Raw genomic sequence first — 20,909 nt, 5'->3', positions numbered from 1 at the left:
TTGATGCTGTCTCATTGGGATTGTTTTTGTGATTGGATATTTAATTGAATTATATAGTTGTTTATTAAAGTTAAGTAGATATGGGTTGGTACAGATTATTTGGCTAATAATTTACGTATGGCTTGTTTTTTCTCTCCAAATTTGATGTGTTGCTTTTGAGGAGAAAACTGTTAAACTGTCAATCCAAATATTTGATTTAATGTTTTTATATCTACATATTAAAAATGTATATCTACAATTTGAAATTCAATCAAAATTCGGTATGACCAAGATATAACTTTCAATAACTTTTAAAGCACACTTTATCAGATATTCTAAACAAAGTCCTAGTTTAATGATTGAAAGGCATGTTTTGCTGTCCATGATGCAGTAGCTTATAAGATCAGCTCTTCCAGCCAGCTACCCAGGGGATCTTGATGTGATTGTGACTGTAAGCAGTGCTTGAGTGATGTAACCCAGAGATGACCCCTGCTTCTGGGAGGCCATCAAAGCACCCCATTTGCTGTGACTGGGCCCAATTTTCCCCTGTCTTTCCTGACAACTCACCATTACACTTAATTAATCAACCATGGAAAGTAGGTATTCACACCATGCCCAATGGGATCTGGAGGAATGTGGCCCTCCGCTAGCCGGGTGAGAAGCCACAGTCTCGCTGTTTTTAGTTGAATTACTTTCACCTCACATACATTTTATAATGCTGCCTTTGAGGACATTGAGGATCCAGGTCTATTTAATCACAGTTGAGTACAACTGAACCCACCCGTGTTTACTCCCAAAGTGAAGTTAGTTATTTAGCTAGGGTATCTACGTGTGCCACTTTAAAACATTGGTATTGGAATGACTGTATTAGTCACTCTTGGTTGACTTTGACTTGAAGTTCGATAACAACCTGGTCTTTTATCAGCTTCAGTTATTTTCAAATGACATTCAATCTCCATTAGAATGGATGGTAGAAGGAGTGTTAGGCTACTTCCAATGTGAGAGTTGTTGGGAGGGTGTTCTATTGATGGAAGTCTTCCCTTCTGAGCAATAACGGGATTTTAAAAAAATAATAATGATTATTGAAAAAGTTTCAAACCAACAGCCGCACATGTTTCGTTGTTGTTTTTAAACATATTTTTTTAAATAGAAGTTTTTCTAAATGCATTTTAGATTTGGCCTATCTACATGAAGCCCAAATCACACAGGGAGACGTCCTTCAACTGCGTGATATTTTTGCGCGAGAGTAGCAAGCTTCAATTCACGTAAACTGTGTAGCTTATGCCAACGTACAGCGCATTCGGAAAGTATTCAGACCCCTTGACTTTTTCCACATTTTGTTACGTTAAAGCCTTATTATAAAATTGATTTTTTTTTAAAAATCCCCTTCGCCAGTCTGCACACAATACCCCATGATGACAAAGCAAAAACAGGTTTTTAGACATTTCGGCACAAAAAAAGAAGAAATATCACATTTATGTAAGTATTCAGACCCTTTTTACTCAGTACTTTGTTGAAGCGCCTTTAGCAGCAATTACAGCCTCTGGTTTTCTTGGGTATGACGCTACAAGCTTGGCACACCTGTATCTGAGGAGTTTCTCCCATTCTTCACTGCAGGTCCTCTCAAGCTCTGTCAGGTTGGATAGTGAGCATTGCAGCACAGGTATTGTCAGGTCTCTCCAGAGATCTTCGATCTGGTTCAAGTCCAAGCTCTGGCTGGTTCTCTCAAGGACATTCAGAGACTTGTCCCGAAGCCACTCCCGCGTTGTCTTGGATGTGTGCTTATGGTCATTGTCCTGTTGGAAGGTGAACCTTTGCCCCAGTCTGAGGTCCTGAGGTTTTCATCAAGGATCTCTCAGTACTTTGCTCCGTTCATCTTTCCCTTGAATCCTGACCAGTTTCTCAGTCCTTGCCACTGAAAAACATCCCCACAGCATGATGCTGCTACCACCATGCTTCACTGTAGGGATGGAGCCAGTTTTCCTCCAGACGTGATGCTTGGCATTCAGGCCAAATAGTTCAATCTTGGTTTCATCAGACCAAAGAATCTGTTTCTGATGGTCTCATAGTCTTTAGGTGCCTTTTGACAAACTCCAAGTGGGATGTCATGTGCTTTTACTGGGGAGAGGCTTCCGTCTGGCCACTCTACCATAAAGGCCTGATTGGTGGAGTGCTGCAGAGATGGTTGTCCTTCTGGAAGGTTTTCCCATCTCCACCGAGGAACTCTGGAGCTCTGTCGGAGTGGCCATTGGGTTCTTGGTCACTCGAGGCCCTTCTTCCTCGATTGCTCAGTTTGGCCAGGAAGCCAGCTCTCGGAAGAGTCTTGGTGATTCCAAATTTCTTCAATTAAAGAATGATGGAGGCCACTGTGTTCTTGGGGACCTTCAATGCTGCAGAAATGTTTTGGTACCTGTCCCCAAATCTGTGCCTCGACACAATCCTGTTTTGGAACTCTACGGAGAATTCATTCGACCTCATGGCTTGTTTGTTTTTTTCAAATCCTTTCCAAATCATGTCCAATCAATGGAATTTACCACAGATGGACTCCAATGAAGTTTTAGAAATATCTCAAGGATGGTCAATGGAAACAGGATTCCTTTTACCTCATGGCTTGGGTTTTGCTCTGACATGCACTGTCAGCTGTGGGACCTTAATATAGACAGGTGTGTGCCTTAAAAATATATATATATATGATCTGTTTTTGCTTCATCATTAGGAGGTATTGTGTCTAGATTGATGAGGAAAATGTTTTATTTAATATATTTTAGAATAAGGCTGTAAAGTAACTGTAGGCCACATGTACAGTAGATATTGTTTGATGGATTCTTATTCAGCTCTTTGACATAGGTCTGGTAAATATGTAAATATGACTCCTCAGTAAAAGACACATGACATCCCAATTGGAGTTTGCCGAAAGGAACCTAAAGGACTAGTGGTGCAACACAAAACTCACGGTTAGATTGGATCACTGTTTTGAGTCACGGATCGGATTATTTTTCGAATCAGCAAAAAAAAAGAGGGAGACAAATATAACAAATATAACTTTGCTTTCCATTTATTACATAAAGAAAAAGGAACTTTTCAATGTTTAAATAGAATCTTGAAATAAAATATTAAATACTCAATTGTTAAGTAAAGTGCAATATGAGGCATGATACCTTCTTCCTTTGAACAATAGTGAATGTGAAAATAGCCCGTGTCCACATCATCAAAAACAAGTAAAAAAGGAAAGAAAGCAAAGCAGACCTGAGCTTATACAGTTGAATTCAGAAGTTTACATACACTTAGGTTGGAGTCATTAAAACTAGTTTACATACACTTAGGTTGGAGTCATTAAAACTAGTTTTACAACCACTCCACAAATGTATTGTTAACAAACTATAGTTTTGGCAAGTCGGTTAGACATCTACTTTGTGCATGACACAAGTCATTTTTACAAAAATTGTTTACAGACGGATTACTTCACTTATAACTAACTGTATCACAATTCCAGTGGGTCAGAAGTTTACTTTCATTAAGTTGAATGGCCCTTTAAACAAGTTGGAAAATTCCAGAAAATTATGTCATGACTTTAGAAGCTTCTGGTAGGCTAATTGACATCATTTGAGTCAATTGAAGGTGTAACTGTGGATGTATTTCAAGGCTTACCTTCAAACTCAGTGCCTCTGCTTGACATCATGGGAAAATCAAAAGAAATCAGCCAAGACCACAGGGGAAATCATTGTAGACCTCCACAAGTCTGGTTCATTCTTGGGAGCAATTTCCAAACACCTGAAGGTAACATGTTCATCTGTACAAACAATAGTACCCAAGTATAAACACCATGGGACCACACAGTTGTCATACCGCTCAGGAAGAAGACTCGTTCTGTCTCCTAGAGATGAACGTACTTTGGTACATAAAGTGCAAATCAATCCCAGAACAACAGCAAAGGACCTTGTGAAGATGCTTCTATCACTGCATTTTCTTGGTTCTTGGTATTATCTGTGGTGATTGGGATATTGCTATTGGGCCTCTCTAGCTTCCACTCTGCTACTGCTTCTAGCAGTACCTGCGCCAGATTTGTGCCTGTGTGACTCTCATAGAGGGGGCGTGTCTGTAGCACCGGACTTCGCATCGCCCACTCCTCTGTGGTGTAGTGAGCAGTCACAGTCACGTAGCTTTCCGTTGCCCTGGAGGTCCGCCCGTATGAGGTGTAGTGAGCAGTCACAGTCACGTAGCTTTCCGTTGCCCTGGAGGTCTACCCGTATGTGGTGTAGTGAGCAGTCACAGTCATGTAGCTTTCCGTTGCCCTGGAGGTCCACCCGTATGTGGTGTATTGAGCAGTTACAGTCATGTAGCTTTCCGTTGCCCTGGAGGTCCACCCGTATGTGGTGTAGTGAGCAGTCACAGTCACGTAGCTTTCCGTTGCCCTGGAGGTCCACCCGTATGTGGTGTAGTGAGCAGTCACAGTCACGTAGCTTTCCGTTGCCCTGGAGGTCCACCCGTATGTGGTGTAGTGAGCAGTCACAGTCACGTAGCTTTCCATTGCCCTGGAGGTCCACCCGTATGTGGTGTAGTGAGCAGTCACAGTCACGTAGCTTTCCGTTGCCCTGGAGGTCCACCCGTATGTGGTGTAGTGAGCAGTCACAGTCACGTAGCTTTCCGTTGCCCTGGAGGTCCACCCGTATGTGGTGTAGTGAGCAGTCACAGTCACGTAGCTTTCCGTTGCCCTGGAGGTCCACCCGTATGTGGTGTAGTGAGCAGTCACAGTCACGTAGCTTTCCGTTGCCCTGGAGGTCCACCCGTATGTGGTGTAGTGAGCAGTCACAGTCAAGTAGCTTTCCGTTGCCCTGGAGGTCCACCCGTATGTGGTGTAGTGAGCAGTCACAGTCACGTAGCTTTCCGTTGCCCTGGAGGTCCACCCGTATGTGGTGTAGTGAGCAGTCACAGTCACGTAGCTTTCCGTTGCCCTGGAGGTCCACCCGTATGTGGTGTAGTGAGCAGTCACAGTCACGTAGCTTTCCGTTGCCCTGGAGGTCCACCCGTATGTGGTGTAGTGAGCAGTCACAGTCATGTAGCTTTCCGTTGCCCTGGAGGTCCACCCGTATGTGGTGTATTGAGCAGTCACAGTCATGTAGCTTTCCGTTGCCCTGGAGGTCCACCCGTATGTGGTGTAGTGAGCAGTCACAGTCACGTAGCTTTCCGTTGCCCTGGAGGTCCACCCGTATGTGGTGTAGTGAGCAGTCACAGTCACGTAGCTTTCCGTTGCCCTGGAGGTCCACCCGTATGTGGTGTAGTGAGCAGTCACAGTCACGTAGCTTTCCGTTGCCCTGGAGGTCCACCCGTATGTGGTGTAGTGAGCAGTCACAGTCACGTAGATTTCCGTTGCCCTGGAGGTCCACCCGTATGTGGTGTAGTGAGCAGTCACAGTCAAGTAGCTTTCCGTTGCCCTGGAGGTCCACCCGTATGTGGTGTAGTGAGCAGTCACAGTCACGTAGCTTTCCGTTGCCCTGGAGGTCCACCCGTATGTGGTGTAGTGAGCAGTTACAGTCACGTAGCTTTCCGTTGCCCTGGAGGTCCACCCGTATGTGGTGTAGTGAGCAGTCACAGTCACGTAGCTTTCCGTTGCCCTGGAGGTCCACCCGTATGTGGTGTAGTGAGCAGTCACAGTCACGTAGCTTTCCGTTGCCCTGGAGGTCCACCCGTATGTGGTGTAGTGAGCAGTCACAGTCACGTAGCTTTCCGTTGCCCTGGAGGTCCACCCGTATGTGGTGTAGTGAGCAGTCACAGTCATGTAGCTTTCCGTTGCCCTGGAGGTCCACCCGTATGTGGTGTAGTGAGCAGTCACAGTCAAGTAGCTTTCCGTTGCCCTGGAGGTCCACCCGTATGTGGTGTAGTGAGCAGTCACAGTCACGTAGCTTTCCGTTGCCCTGGAGGTCCACCCGTATGTGGTGTAGTGAGCAGTCACAGTCACGTAGCTTTCCGTTGCCCTGGAGGTCCACCCGTATGTGGTGTAGTGAGCAGTCACAGTCACGTAGCTTTCCGTTGCCCTGGAGGTCCACCCGTATGTGGTGTAGTGAGCAGTCACAGTCACGTAGCTTTCCGTTGCCCTGGAGGTCCACCCGTATGTGGTGTAGTGAGCAGTTACAGTCACGTAGCTTTCCGTTGCCCTGGAGGTCCACCCGTATGTGGTGTAGTGAGCAGTCACAGTCACGTAGCTTTCCGTTGCCCTGGAGGTCCACCCGTATGTGGTGTAGTGAGCAGTCACAGTCACGTAGCTTTCCGTTGCCCTGGAGGTCCATCCGTATGTGGTGTAGTGAGCAGTCACAGTCACGTAGCTTTCCGTTGCCCTGGAGGTCCACCCGTATGTGGTGTAGTGAGCAGTCACAGTCACGTAGCTTTCCGTTTCCCTGGAGGTCCACCCGTATGTGGTGTAGTGAGCAGTCACAGTCACGTAGCTTTCCGTTGCCCTGGAGGTCCACCCGTATGTGGTGTAGTGAGCAGTCACAGTCATGTAGCTTTCCGTTGCCCTGGAGGTCCACCCGTATGTGGTGTAGTGAGCAGTCACAGTCACGTAGCTTTCCGTTGCCCTGGAGGTCCACCCGTATGTGGTGTAGTGAGCAGTCACAGTCACGAAGCTTTCTGTTGCCCTGGAGGTCCACCCGTATGTGGTGTAGTGAGCAGTCACAGTCACGTAGCTTTCCGTTGCCCTGGAGGTCCACCCGTATGTGGTGTAGTGAGCAGTCACAGTCACGTAGCTTTCCGTTGCCCTGGAGGTCCACCCGTATGTGGTGTAGTGAGCAGTCACAGTCACGTAGCTTTCCGTTGCCCTGGAGGTCCACCCGTATGTGGTGTAGTGAGCAGTCACAGTCATGTAGCTTTCCGTTGCCCTGGAGGTCCACCCGTATGTGGTGTAGTGAGCAATCACAGTCATGTAGCTTTCCGTTGCCCTGGAGGTCCACCCGTATGTGGTGTAGTGAGCAGTTACAGTCATGTAGCTTTCCGTTGCCCTGGAGGTCCACCCGTATGTGGTGTAGTGAGCAGTCACAGTCACGTAGCTTTCCGTTGCCCTGGAGGTCCACCCGTATGTGGTGTAGTGAGCAGTCACAGTCACGTAGCTTTCCGTTGCCCTGGAGGTCCACCCGTATGTGGTGTAGTGAGCAGTCACAGTCACGTAGCTTTCCGTTGCCCTGGAGGTCCACCCGTATGTGGTGTAGTGAGCAGTCACAGTCACGTAGCTTTCCGTTGCCCTGGAGGTCCACCCGTATGTGGTGTAGTGAGCAGTCACAGTCACGTAGCTTTCTGTTGCCCTGGAGGTCCACCCGTATGTGGTGTAGTGAGCAGTTACAGTCATGTAGCTTTCTGTTGCCCTGGAGGTCCACCCGTATGTGGTGTAGTGAGCAGTCACAGTCATGTAGCTTTCTGTTGCCCTGGAGGTCCACCCGTATGTGGTGTAGTGAGCAGTCACAGTCACGTAGCTTTCCGTTGCCCTGGAGGTCCACCCGTATGTGGTGTAGTGACCAGTCACAGTCACGTAGCTTTCCGTTGCCCTGGAGGTCCACCCGTATGTGGTGTAGTGAGCAGTCACAGTCACGTAGCTTTCCGTTGCCCTGGAGGTCCACCCGTATGTGGTGTAGTGAGCAGTCACAGTCACGTAGCTTTCCGTTGCCCTGGAGGTCCACCCGTATGTGGTGTAGTGAGCAGTCACAGTCACGTAGCTTTCCGTTGCCCTGGAGGTCCACCCGTATGTGGTGTAGTGAGCAGTCACAGTCACGTAGCTTTCCGTTGCCCTGGAGGTCCACCCGTATGTGGTGTAGTGAGCAGTCACAGTCACGAAGCTTTCCGTTGCCCTGGAGGTCCACCCGTATGTGGTGTAGTGAGCAGTCACAGTCACGTAGCTTTCCGTTGCCCTGGAGGTCCACCCGTATGTGGTGTAGTGAGCAGTCACAGTCACGTAGCTTTCCGTTGCCCTGGAGTTCCACCCGTATGTGGTGTAGTGAGCAGTTACAGTCACGTAGCTTTCCGTTGCCCTGGAGGTCCACCCGTATGTGGTGTAGTGAGCAGTCACAGTCATGTAGCATTCTGTTGCCCTGGAGGTCCACCCGTATGTGGTGTAGTGAGCAGTCACAGTCATGTAGCTTTCTGTTGCCCTGGAGGTCCACCCGTATGTGGTGTAGTGAGCAGTCACAGTCACGTAGCTTTCCGTTGCCCTGGAGGTTCATCCGTATGTGGTGTAGTGAGCAGTCACAGTCACGTAGCTTTCCGTTGCCCTGGAGGTCCACCCGTATGTGGTGTAGTGAGCAGTCACAGTCACGTAGCTTTCCGTTGCCCTGGAGGTCCACCCGTATGTGGTGTAGTGAGCAGTTACAGTCACGTAGCTTTCCGTTGCCCTGGAGGTCCACCCGTATGTGGTGTAGTGAGCAGTCACAGTCATGTAGCTTTCCGTTGCCCTGGAGGTCCACCCGTATGTGGTGTAGTGAGCAGTCACAGTCATATTATGTAGCTTTCCGTTGCCCTGGAGGTCCACCCGTATGTGGTGTAGTGAGCAGTTACAGTCACGTAGCTTTCCGTTGCCCTGGAGGTCCACCCGTATGTGGTGTAGTGAGCAGTCACAGTCACGTAGCTTTCCGTTGCCCTGGAGGTCCACCCGTATGTGGTGTAGTGAGCAGTCACAGTCACGGAGCTTTCCGTTGCCCTGGAGGTCCACCCGTATGTGGTGTAGTGAGCAGTCACAGTCACGTAGCTTTCCGTTGCCCTGGAGGTCCACCCGTATGTGGTGTAGTGAGCAGTCACTGTCACGTAGCTTTCCGTTGCCCTGGAGGTCCACCTGTATGTGGTGTAGTGAGCAGTCACAGTCATGTAGCTTTCCGTTGCCCTGGAGGTCCACCCGTATGTGGTGTAGTGAGCAGTCACAGTCATGTAGCTTTCCGTTGCCCTGGAGGTCCACCCGTATGTGGTGAGGGCAACAGAGGATGCCTTGGATACTTTGTTGATCATTTTGATCTTTTCCTGTTCATAAAGATCTGGCACGATTTTCATACTGAAGGTGGGTGTGCGAGGGGATTTTGTAGCGTGGCTCAAGCACTTGCTACATAAGTTTAAACACTTTGTTTTTCACAACAGAGTATGGCCTCATGTCTGCAATGATAAACATCCCAATGGATTTGGTGATGGCTTCAGCCCGATCTAATTCTGCAGCAAAGGGCTGCTTAAATGCCGCGGTGAGACGTTGTTGATTCTTGGCTGAGTTGGCTCCCGTCACTGACACACCAGGGTGATGACGCTTTAAATGTGTGGCCACGCTCCATGTATTTCCATGATCATACGGATTTCTTGTGGCACAATGCCTACACACCGTAATGGTGTTGTCCACCACCCTTCTTCCTTCATCATATTTGACAGAGAAGCCAAAATGCTCCCACACATGAGACTTAAATGAAGCGGGAGGCTTTTCCTGTTCTTCAGCTCCTCCGCTAGCTCCATGGCTGTCACTGCTCTTTTGTTTTCTTTGCTTTTTGCAACGCGAGCATCCAGGTTTGATTTGTCGGGATTCAACAGGCCCCGTTCACGTGAACAGTACACAAAACTGCTTTTAATAAATAATCAGATCTTCAGGCTTCAGAGTAAAACAAGGCACACATCTGTCTTGTCTTTATCTTTTCATTACAACTCTGCATCGAGATTTAGAGAATTATGACTTTAAAAAGTAACAGCGGCAGTAGAACTGTATTTCACACTATGATGGTTAAACTATGCAATTGCTCTGTGGTTCACATGCGTGCCGAACCGTGGGCGGTGATCCGTACAGATCGTTGTATGGATCAACTACGATCCGTTACACCACTATAAAGGACTCTCAAACCATGAGAAACAAAATTCTCTGTTCTGATGAAACCAAGATTGAACTCTTTGGCCTCAATGCCAAGTGTCACATCTGGGGGAAACCTGGCGCTATCCCTATGGTGAAGCATGGTGGTGGCAGCATCATGGTTTGTGTATGTTTTTCTGCGGCAGGGACTGGGAGACTAGTCAGGATCGATGGAAAGATGAAAAAGTACAGAGAGATCCTTGATGAAAACATGCTCCAGAGTGCTCAGGACCTCAGACTGGGGCGAAGATTCACCTTCCAACAGGACAACGACCCTAAGTACACAGCCAAGACGGCACAGGAGTGGCTTTGGGACAAGTCTCTGAATCTCTTTGAGTGGCCGAGCCCGTGCCCGGACTTGAACCTGATCGAACATCTCTGGAGAGACCTGAAAATAGCTGTGTAGCAATGCTCCCCATCCAACCTGACAGAGCTTGAGAGGATCTGCAGAGAAGAATGGAAGAAACTCCCCAGATACAGGTGTGCCAAGCTTATAGCGTCATACCCAATAAGACTCAAGGCTGTAATCGATGCCAAAGGTGCTTCAACAAAGCACTGAGTAAAGGGTCTGAATACTTATGTAAATGTGGTATTTCCGTTTATTTTTTATTTTTAAGAAATTAGCAAAAAATTATGAAAACCTGTTTTTGCTTTGTTATTGTGGGGTATTGTGTGTAGAGTGAGGATTTTGTTGTTGTTGTTGTTGTTGTTGTTGTACCCATTTTAGAATAAGGCTGTAATGTAAGATAATGTGGAAAAAGTCAAGGGGTCTGAATATCTTCAGAATGCACTGTACATACAGGCAGATTTGATGGTTTGTCAGTATTGTTCATTCAGTTATGGTCAGCAGTCTACAGTCCCCAATAATAGTGGTGGATCAGGAGGTAACTAGCTGTGTGAATCAGGTGCTGGGGTACATGTGCAGAAGTGTGTTAAGGTCTTCTGGTGTGTGTGTGCGTGTGTGTGTGTGCGAGGCATGTGTGTATTCAGCTATGATAAGTGAACACGCACAATCTCCCCCCATGTACAGTGCAACATGGAATTGTGCAGTGCTAAAACATCTCTCATACATAGTAGTGTAAAACGCTATGTTTTGTTTTCGTTCTCAGTCTCCTCTTCCCCTTTTCCGCCACTTGCTGATCTTGTATTAAATGAAAATGAGTTGTATCCTTAAACTGTAGTTCATAGCCTATCACTCAGTCATTCAGGCCAGTCCTTCAAATAGTTCTTGGCACAACGAACAAAGTTTAGGTAAAACGTGTTATGTCTCACTCTCAGGCAAGTAAACAGTCCAATTTTGGGGAATATTGCTGCTCATCGCGGCGAAGTGGGCTACATAATGCCTTGTGATGGTTGCATGCCTAGTGAGGATGCAGGCAGGGGTTGTCAGTAAATGCCAGGGAGCTCTGGGCCGCCAGCCGGCCTTGTAGGCTGGAGCTTTACAATAACAGACACAATTCTGTCTTTTCCTGTTGGCATTATGGCATCCAAATCAGGTCTCATCTACTATACTGTGTGTACTGTAGTAGCAAGCTGCTTCTCTGGGACTCTGGTCAGGCCCTAGATTGGGTTTACACTCAAGTGAAGATGGAGCATGTCTATCACCATGACAGGGTCACAGCTGTCATTGGCCATGCTTTGTTAGGTGTGTACCACTGTCCATCAAATTAGCTGGAATGGTAGAGTGCATTGTTCCGTGCGTGTTTTAGTCATGTTTAAGTTATTTGGACCAAGACCTAGGCAGGTTTGATCAAATGAATTTGGCTATATTTTTATTTGCTTTCAGCAGAACTGAAAATAACCGTGTATTAGCATGACAACCCAAAAAGCCATGTTAGCACCAAATGATCCATAATCAGACCGACTCATTTGAGAGCTAGCCCAGTAGTCATTTCAGAACTATCACAGAGTGTATTTCCACTGCATTCGGAAAGTATTCAGACCCATTCCCCTTTTCCACATTTTTGTTACGTTACAGCCTTATTCAAAAATGTATTCAATACATGTTTTTCCTCATCAATCTACACACAATACCCCATAATGACAAGTCAAAGAAAGGTTTTTACATTTTTTTTTGCAAATATATAAAAAATGTATAACATAAATGTTATTTCAGGGAGGTGACCAAGAACCCGATGGTCACTCTGACAGAGCTCCAGAGTTCTTCTGTGGAGATATGAGAAGCTTCCAGAAGGACAACCTTCTCAGCAGGACTCCACCAATCAGGCCTTTATGGTGGAGTGGCAAGACGGAAGCTACTCCTTAGTAAAAGGCACACAACAGCCTGCTTGGAGTTTGCCAAAAGGCACCTGAAGGAGTCTCAGACCATGAGAAACAGGATTCTCTAGTCTGATGAACCCAAGATTGAACTCTTTGGCCTGTATGCCAAGTGTCACGCCTGGTGGAAACCTGGCACCGTCCCTTTGGGAAGCATGGTGGTGGCAGCATCATGCTGTAGGGATGTTTTTCAGCGGTAAGGACTGGGAGACTAGTCAGGATCAAGGGAAAGATGAATGGAGCAAAGTACAGAGAGATCCTTGATGAAAACCTGCTCCAGAGTGCTCAGGACCTCAGACTAGGCGAAGCTTCCCCTTTTAAGAGGACAACGACCCTAAGCATAACAGCCAAGACAATGTAGGAGTGGGTTTCGGGACAAGTCTCTGAATGTCCTTGAGTGGCCCAGCCAGAGCCCGGACTTGAACCCGATCGAACATCTCTGGAGAGACCTGAAAATAGCTGTGCAGTGACTCTCTCCATCCAACCTGACAGAGCTTTAGAGGATCTGCAGAGAAGAATGGCAGAAACTCCCCAAATACAGGTGTGCCAAGCTTGTAGCATCATACCCAAGAAGACTTGAGGTTGTAATCACCTATTTACTTATGTAAATGTGATATTTTTATTTTTTAAATAAATTAGCACAAAAAAATCAAAACATGTTTTTGCTTTGTCATTATGGGGTAGTGTGCGTAGATTGATGGGGAGACAATTTAATCCATTTTAGAATAAAACTATAACATAAGAAAATGTGAAAAAAGTCAAGGGGTCTGAATATTTTCTAAATGCACTGTATTTGCCCATGTCTTAGCACTGAATGTGAATCGTCTTTACTCACCCTTTCTCCCTTCCTTGCACGATTCAAGTCTGTCTGTCTTTCTCTGTCCCTCTCCCCCCTCCCTATATCTTTCTCGCTCTCTCTCTCTGCCCCCTATATTATTTCCCTCTTTCTCTCATGGGGTGCACCTGTGTGCAGTGCGCTGGAAGGAGGCAGGCCAGGCAGGACATTGGGAGTAAGGCTGGGGCCGAGGCCACTGATTTGGAAGGGCCCCTCAGAGAGAAGAAGAGAGAGAGCGAGAGAAGAGAATGTGTGCAGCTTACGTAAAAGGCAGATGGGCCCAGCTGGGCGTGCGGTGTGGATGGGATGGAAAGGGCAGAGAGTGTGTGGATCTGAATCGGGCGGTCTGTCACCCCATTGCCTATTTAGTGCTCTGCTTTTGACCAGGCCCCATAGGGCGTATAGAATAAGGTGATATTTGGGACACAGCCTAATAGCCAGGTCAGAGAGACAGCCTGGAGAGATAATCAGAACAGATAGTGAAGTGGACAGGAGTTATAATGTTTTCTCTATAGTATACAAATAATGCCTCATGTATGGAATCAAGTCGCATCAATGCTTGGATAAGCCTATGTAGAGCATTTTAAGTCAACGTTTTTACGTTTTATGTGCTGAGTATGGTACTATGAGTGAACTAATCTCAGCAAAAAAAAGAAATGTCCCTTTTTCAGGACCCTGTCTTTCAAAGATAATTTGTAAAAATCAAAATAACTTCACAGATCTTCATTGTAAAGGGTTATAACACTGTTTCCTTGCTTGTTCAATGAACCATAAACAATTAATGAACATGCACCTGTGGAACGGTCGTAAATACACTAACAGCTTACAGACGGTAGCCAATTAAGGTCACAGTTACGAAAACTTAGGACACTAAAGGGGCCTTTCTACTGACTCTGAAAAACACCAAAAGAAAGATGCCCAGGGTCCCTGCTCATCTGCGTAAACATGCTTTTGGCATGCTGCAAGGAGGCATGAGGACTGCATATGTGGCCGCCAAGGCAATAAATTGCAGTGTCCGTACTGTGAGACGCCTAAGACAGCGCTACAGGGAGACAGGACGGACAGCTGATCGTCCTCGCAGTGGCAGACCATGTGTAACAACACCTGCACAGGATCGGTACATCCGAACATCACACCTGCGGGACAGGTATAGGATGGCAACAACAACTGCCCGAGTTATACCTGGAACGCACAATCCCTCCATCATGACCCTCAAGCATGATAATGCCACCAGCCATACTGCTCGTTCTGTGCATGATTTTATTTAAGACAGGAATGTCAGTGTTCTGCCATGGCCAGCGAAGAGCCCGAATCTCATTCCCATTGAGCACGTCTGGGACCTGTTGGATCGGAGGGTGAGGGCTATGGCCATTCCCCCCAGAAATGTCCAGGAACTTGCAGATGCCTTGGTGGAAGAGTGGGGTAACATCTCACAGCAAGAACTGGCAAATTTGGTGCTGTCCATGAGGAGGAGATGCACTGCAGTACTTAATGCAGCTGGTGGCCACACCAGATACTGACTGTTACTTTTGATTTTGACCCCCCCTTTGTTCAGGGACATATTATTCCATTTATGTTAGTCACATGTCTGTGGAACTTGTTCAGTTTATGTCTCAGTTGTTGAATATTGTTCTGTTCATACAAATATTTATACATGTTAAGTTTACTGAAAATAAACGCAGTTGACAGTGAGAGGATGTTTCTTTTTTTGCTGAGTTTATGAGTTGCATCATGTGTTGACAGACTTGGCTTCTCACAGGTGGGAGAGCTGGAGGTGGGAGGCCAGCCGGTCAGCAGGCAACATGTAGCAACCCATTCTGTCTGCCATGTTGTGTTGTGTGGGTTGGCTAGACTCTCATTCCACCCTGGGCCCTATCAGCTGTACAGCTGCCCTGCCCTCGCCTCGCACTGAACAGGTGTGCTCCTCCTTCAGACGCTCAGCAGTTAAAACACACACCACACGCACACAGGCATCACACTGAGGAGAGCAGCCTCCACACACACTTTCCCACGCACGCGCACAGGTGCGCACATCTCACAAACTCAATGGCCAGCCAGGAAATTTATCCCCTCTCGTTTACAATTCAACACAGAATGGTTGGGGATTCTTGTGAAAAAGGTTAACTTTGTTTTAAATGTAACATTTGGGTGCAACTAGACTCCAAACATCACTAGGGGGCAATCACGAAAATATGGGATTTTTCAGTTGTTTTGTTTGTCTTTTGATGATGAATAAGTTGTTTGCCTGCGTGAAGCCGTCTCTGCTGGGAGCAACGGCCCGGGGAGCTCAGATGGTGCCGTTAGACCGCGTGTGTGTGTTTTTGTTCCTCGTGCCTGCGTGTGTACTTAGCTTTTCATATCCCTCTGACTGCACATAATATCCAACAGTGCACTCCAGGAGACACCACAACCAAAAACCCACAGCAATCCAAACCTTTGTCACGTGTATGATTAAGGTAGTATAACATTTACCTGAATGAGTTGTATTGAAACTATAACATGTTGAATAGTTATTAATGGTTCTGTGGTGTCATGGGAGGGAACATGTGCTGCTCTTGCTGTGTGAGTTAGTTAGTCAGATGAACGTAGCAGTCTCAGTAGTGAACTTTTGGGGTTAGTGAGGAGGTCAGGTCAGAACGAGGACCATCTGACACCAACAGATGGAGGGAAGAAACTGCAAATCAGGACGACAAGACCAAATGTTGATTTTGGACAAACAACAACAATTTCAGCTCAAATCAAGTTTGCACCAATGCGCCCACCTCGACTACAGAGTTCTAACATGCAATGTAGAACTAGGCCTGTAACTGGACAAAAGTAAAGTACTCTAGAATTAAATGATTTGTGCATTTTGCCACCCGCAGTGTTAGCCTCATTACTGGACATGCCACCAAGACCTTTTGGTGTTGGGCATCTACACTGCAGCACTATTCACTAGTACAGTAGCCTATTTCACACTGGTTTGTGTTCAATATTGGTGCAAAGTGCACCTCGGACCTGTACATTCAGCGAAATGTAGGTAGTTGACCGACAGGCTTATTCCTTGAGTTGTGTCTCATTGAGTGAATCGCCTACCCACTCCAGCCTGGAGGTAGACTAAAGGTCTCCCTTAGCGTTCAAACATCTCTAACGTTCTTCTCTCTTTGTGTTCTAGAATGGAGCTGTTCCAGGGGAACCCGTGAAGACAGATAAGAACTCCAGGAGAGGGAACTGGGGGAACCAGATAGAGTTTATCCTCACCAGCGTGGGCTATGCTGTGGGCTTGGGAAACGTATGGAGGTTCCCCTACCTCTGCTACAGAAATGGAGGAGGTACGTCTTCACACTCACAACACACTGATTATATAGTAGTAATGACAGCAATACATTCTAGTTTATCCACAATACATTTTGCAGTGTTTTAAAAAGCAATCAAAGTAGCAGGTTGTCAAGTTTAAGTTTACAGTCCTCACATTGTGTCAAATGGATCCAAGTCATTCTTGGCTTCATTCCCCCTCAATTCAAATGTTTTCACTCCTACATTTGTCTTTAGTCTTCTATACATTTTGTGTTCTGGGATCGCCATAGAAGGGCACACAGATGCAGTAGCCTGTACATTAGGTCACACAATGACATAGCTGAGTATAGAGCCAAGGGGACTGGTGTAGCTCAAGGCTCTGCAGTAATAACACCACAGTAGACTATCAGCTTGCTGAGGCCTGGGCTACGTCCCAAAAGGCACCCTATTCCCAATATTGTGCACTACTTTTGACCAAGGCTCATAGGTAAAAAAGGATGCTCTGGTGAAAAGTTGTGCACTATAGGGAAGCTATTTGTGTCGCAGACAGCCTGCTCCTCAATCTCCATTCTTTCCTCTAACACATGATTTCAGACTAGTCCCAGAGGAGAGGTTATTCCCCAGACCCATTGGCCCCAGTGGCCCCCACGTTAAACCAGTCAAGCAGACAGAGGATTGCTGCCTGGCTTAGCATCACCCTCTGTTTGATGCTCCCTCACCTCTTTCACCTCTTCTGTCTGGCATAGACATAAACATCTCTCCTTCCAATCTGACCCCTCACTGCATTACGCTGCAGAAATAGGATATTGCCATGGGATGCCAACTTTTCTATATGAGCTAGGCAATTTTTCTATTCTAGACACAAACATGACCTTAACATTTGACTGCTCATTCATTGAGCATTGCATAGCAAAAATATGATATTGCCCATGTCTGGGGATGACAACTTTTATATGTATGAAAAAGAATGATATTCTAGACACTGACATGACCTTTACAATCCATCCACTCACTCAGTCACCGAGCATTAAGTAGCATAAATAGATATAGTCACCGCATGGAATACACATTTCTGTATATTGATTTATTTTTCATTTGAATGACCATTAGGTAAGCCATTGGTTGTGAGCAATAATTAACATATGCATACTTACAATAAGTACAAGTTTAAAGATTCAAATAATACAAAGCTGGATTCTAGTCGATTTCATACAAATGTTTTGGCTTGACCCACATGTTATTGTTGTTTAACAGGAGCCTTCATGTTCCCCTACTTCATAATGCTGGTGTTCTGTGGGATCCCTCTGTTCTTCCTGGAGCTCTCCTTCGGACAGTTCGCCAGCCAGGGATGCCTGGGGGTCTGGAGGATCAGTCCCATGTTCAAAGGTGAGCCAGTTAACAACCACTGCTGCGGTTGGTCAGTCATGTTCAAAGGCAAGCCAACAACCACTGCTGCGGTTGGTCAGTCATGTTCAAAGGCAAGCCAACAACCACTGCTGCCGTTGGTCAGTCATGTTCAAAGGCAAGCCAACAACCACTGCTGCCGTTGGTCAGTCATGTTCAAAGGCAAGCCAACAACCACTGCTGCGGTTGGTCAGTCATGTTCAAAGGCAAGCCAACAACCACTGCTGCCGTTGGTCAGTCATGTTCAAAGGCAAGCCAACAACCACTGCTGCCGTTGGTCAGTCATGTTCAAAGGCAAGCCAACAACCACTGCTGCTGTTGGTGATTGGCATTACTTCATTGCTATTGGTCAGTGGCATCCAACTAATCACTGACTGTATCTCATGCTTAGGAAACTAAAAGGTGGAAAATAAATGGCAACATCTATTGTCTGCTTGGAATGCTTAATGTCATTTAAAAAAATATATATATTCCTTCAGTCAGAGAAGTCCATTCACCTCTTCAGCTCCTGGTATCATTCTAATGTTGTTTCAATCCCTCTCCTGCATCAGGTGTGGGCTACGGGATGATGGTGGTGTCCACCTACATCGGTATCTATTACAACGTGGTGATCTGCATCGCCTTCTACTATTTCTTCTCCTCCATGACCAACCTGCTGCCGTGGACCTACTGCAACAACCCCTGGAACACGCCCACCTGCAACGGCGTGGTGACGCCCACGGGCATCAACAACACCCTGGCCAATGTCACCCGCAGCCTGGTCACCGGGGCCGCTGAGGTCGCCGTGGAGGTGGTCAATAAGACCAAGAGGACCAGCCCCAGCGAGGAGTACTGGAAGTAAGGCCTAACCAGGACCCGGAGTCAGTTATCAATCCTTATTTGAATCCCAAAAGATCTTGTTCTAGATTAGGGCTGTGACGATACCTGTATCGCAATATTTATTTCCATGGCAAAAATGAAAACACAAAGAAAACTATTTAGTCCTTTAAAAACCTGCTGTATGTAAAATATTGTGTGTTTTAGCTTGGAAAATAACTAAACGTGACTCTGGATGGCAACATAAAGACGTTTTCCTTAAAAGGTTAATTCGTGTTTTGTTTTCTTGCCACGATACTAATGAGTTTTGCGATACTGGTATCGTCCCGGCCCTATTCTAGATCTGTTGAGTGCTGGAAGTAAGGCCTGAGTGTGGAGTTGAAACATTCCCAGGTTTTCCAGAAGCCCTGGATGGAGAATTCCAGATTTCCTGCTTATTCCTTTCTGATTCCAGGAATTTCCAACTGGGATTTCTATAAAACCTGGGAATTTTAGGAGTTACCGTCATTTTTCAACCCTACAGTACCTGAGTGGGAAGGTGTGGGCATGGCTGACTCTGACTCAGGTGTACTAGATTAAAGAGACTGCAAGGGTTAATACACACTATTACTCCTCGATACATGTATGTTCAGTAAAGCAGCACCCAACGTGTTTTGACACAAAGTATGTTTGACTATGGGTTAACAAAAGAGGGTTTGTGTATCTCTGTAAAGGAATGTTTGAGATGCTAGATACTTCAGTTGATTTTAACAAGTCAGAAAAAAAAACAAGCAGGCAGGCATGTTTGCCTTGCTAATCCGGGCCTACGATGAATCATCCAGCCTTCACCAAGCATTACTCATTGTTCACTGTCTGAGGTACACACCATTAGATATTTAGTATATTTTCCTAGAAAATAATATTATCGGGATTCTTACTACATGGGAAGTAGTGTAGCTGTTCTATACCCCTAGCATTGAGAATAGGGCCCATTCAAAGGAAACAGTGTGGTTGGTTAATTACTTTCTAAATGTTTTGTGCTTAGCCTTCCGTCCGGGTGGTGCTGTCTGTCAGTATATCATGAAAGGAGTTGTTGTTCCCGTCAGCTGTCAGTAAAGATAATCCATTGTCTTGGCACCAAGTGGTTTTTGGTCGAGCTGCTGCTGCATTGAAATATGGGCTTCGCTCATTGTAATGCCAGGGTACATCTGAACAATACTTCTTCTCTATCTTTCAGGAATTAACGTAAAGACATTATTTGTCCCTGCGGCACTAACTATATATTCCACGTTTCTCCATCCAGACGTTGTTGTGAATAGACACGGTGATACATTTCTTCTCTTCCCCACAGACACTATGTGCTGAAGATCTCAGACGACATCGGGAATTTCGGGGAAGTCCGTCTCCCTATTCTGGGATGTCTGGCTGTGTCCTGGGTGGTGGTCTTCCTCTGTCTCATCAGAGGAGTCAAGTCTTCAGGAAAGGTGAGGTGTCTTTCTTTCTCTCTCGCTCTCGCTCTCTCTCCCTTTCTCTCTCTCTCTCTCTCTCTCTCTTTCCCTTTCCCTTTCTCTCTCTCTCTTTCCCTTTCTTTCTCTCTCTCCCTTTCTCTCTCTCTCTCTCTCTCTCTCTCTCTCTCTCTCTCTCTCTCTCTCTCTCTCTCTCTCTCTCTCTCTCGCTCTCTCGCTCTCTCGCTCTCTCACCTCCAAATGTCTTTGTTTGGGCCAGTAGTTTTTCCTGGTCAAATAACTTAGTCTACAGTCTGGAAGAACTCCTGGTCATAGTGTATAATTGACACACATTTGGGGATTTTCTCACTCGTTCTTCTCCTCTCGATGGTCCCCAGGTGGTGTACTTCACAGCGACGTTCCCCTACGTGGTGCTGACCATCCTGTTCATCAGAGGCATCACCCTGGAGGGAGCTGTCACCGGCATCAAGTACTACCTAACCCCACAGTGGCATAAGATCCTTGACGCTAAGGTGTGGTTAATCATATAGAAATAACATAGTTATAAGTCCTGGAATTCTTTGCCATTACTGTAGTGAAGTACTACTTTATATGAGTTGTATACAGTTACTGTTTATTACTCGTATAAAAGCTCTGTAGCTCTTCATAGCGTAGGTTCATTGGCTTTCTCATAACACAGCTGTTGAAAGAGACAGTTTGATCAGATGTAATATGCCTCAGATATTAAATAAGGTTGTTCTTCAGTGGTTGTACTGACACATGTTTGTCCGTCTGTCCAGGTGTGGGGAGACGCTGCCTCTCAGATCTTCTACTCTCTGGGCTGTGCATGGGGAGGGCTCATCACTATGGCCTCCTACAACAAGTTCCACAACAACTGCTACAGGTACTCTACTCTTCCTCTCCCCTCCCTGTTCCCGCCTAAACTCTCCACTTTACTACCAAATAAACCCTGAGCGCATCCCAAATGGCATCCTATTGGGTCCTGGTCAGACGTAGTGCACTATAAAGGGACTAAGGTACCATTTGG

The 20,909-nt window shown here is 46.4% G+C and overlaps 1 protein-coding gene across 5 annotated transcripts in view; it reads left to right on the top strand.

Annotated features, from left to right (window-relative positions):
* Positions 1 to 20,909, top strand: part of LOC118395207 (sodium- and chloride-dependent glycine transporter 1-like) — a 96,760-nt gene that overhangs the window by 63,530 nt on the left and 12,321 nt on the right. For all 5 annotated transcript variants that reach the window (XM_052463752.1, XM_052463749.1, XM_052463751.1 and 2 more), the window contains 6 exons: positions 16,096 to 16,252; positions 17,472 to 17,603; positions 18,173 to 18,458; positions 19,768 to 19,900; positions 20,260 to 20,394; positions 20,662 to 20,765. In XM_052463752.1, coding sequence (XP_052319712.1) covers positions 16,096 to 16,252; positions 17,472 to 17,603; positions 18,173 to 18,458; positions 19,768 to 19,900; positions 20,260 to 20,394; positions 20,662 to 20,765 — 947 coding nt within the window. The remainder of the gene's footprint in view (positions 1 to 16,095; positions 16,253 to 17,471; positions 17,604 to 18,172; positions 18,459 to 19,767; positions 19,901 to 20,259; positions 20,395 to 20,661; positions 20,766 to 20,909) is intronic.

Source organism: Oncorhynchus keta, chromosome 15 (genome assembly GCF_023373465.1).
Source record: "Oncorhynchus keta strain PuntledgeMale-10-30-2019 chromosome 15, Oket_V2, whole genome shotgun sequence".
Taxonomy (NCBI): domain Eukaryota; kingdom Metazoa; phylum Chordata; class Actinopteri; order Salmoniformes; family Salmonidae; genus Oncorhynchus; species Oncorhynchus keta.
Note: the sequence above shows the minus strand (reverse complement) of the source record. Positions and strands in the feature narration are given on the sequence as shown.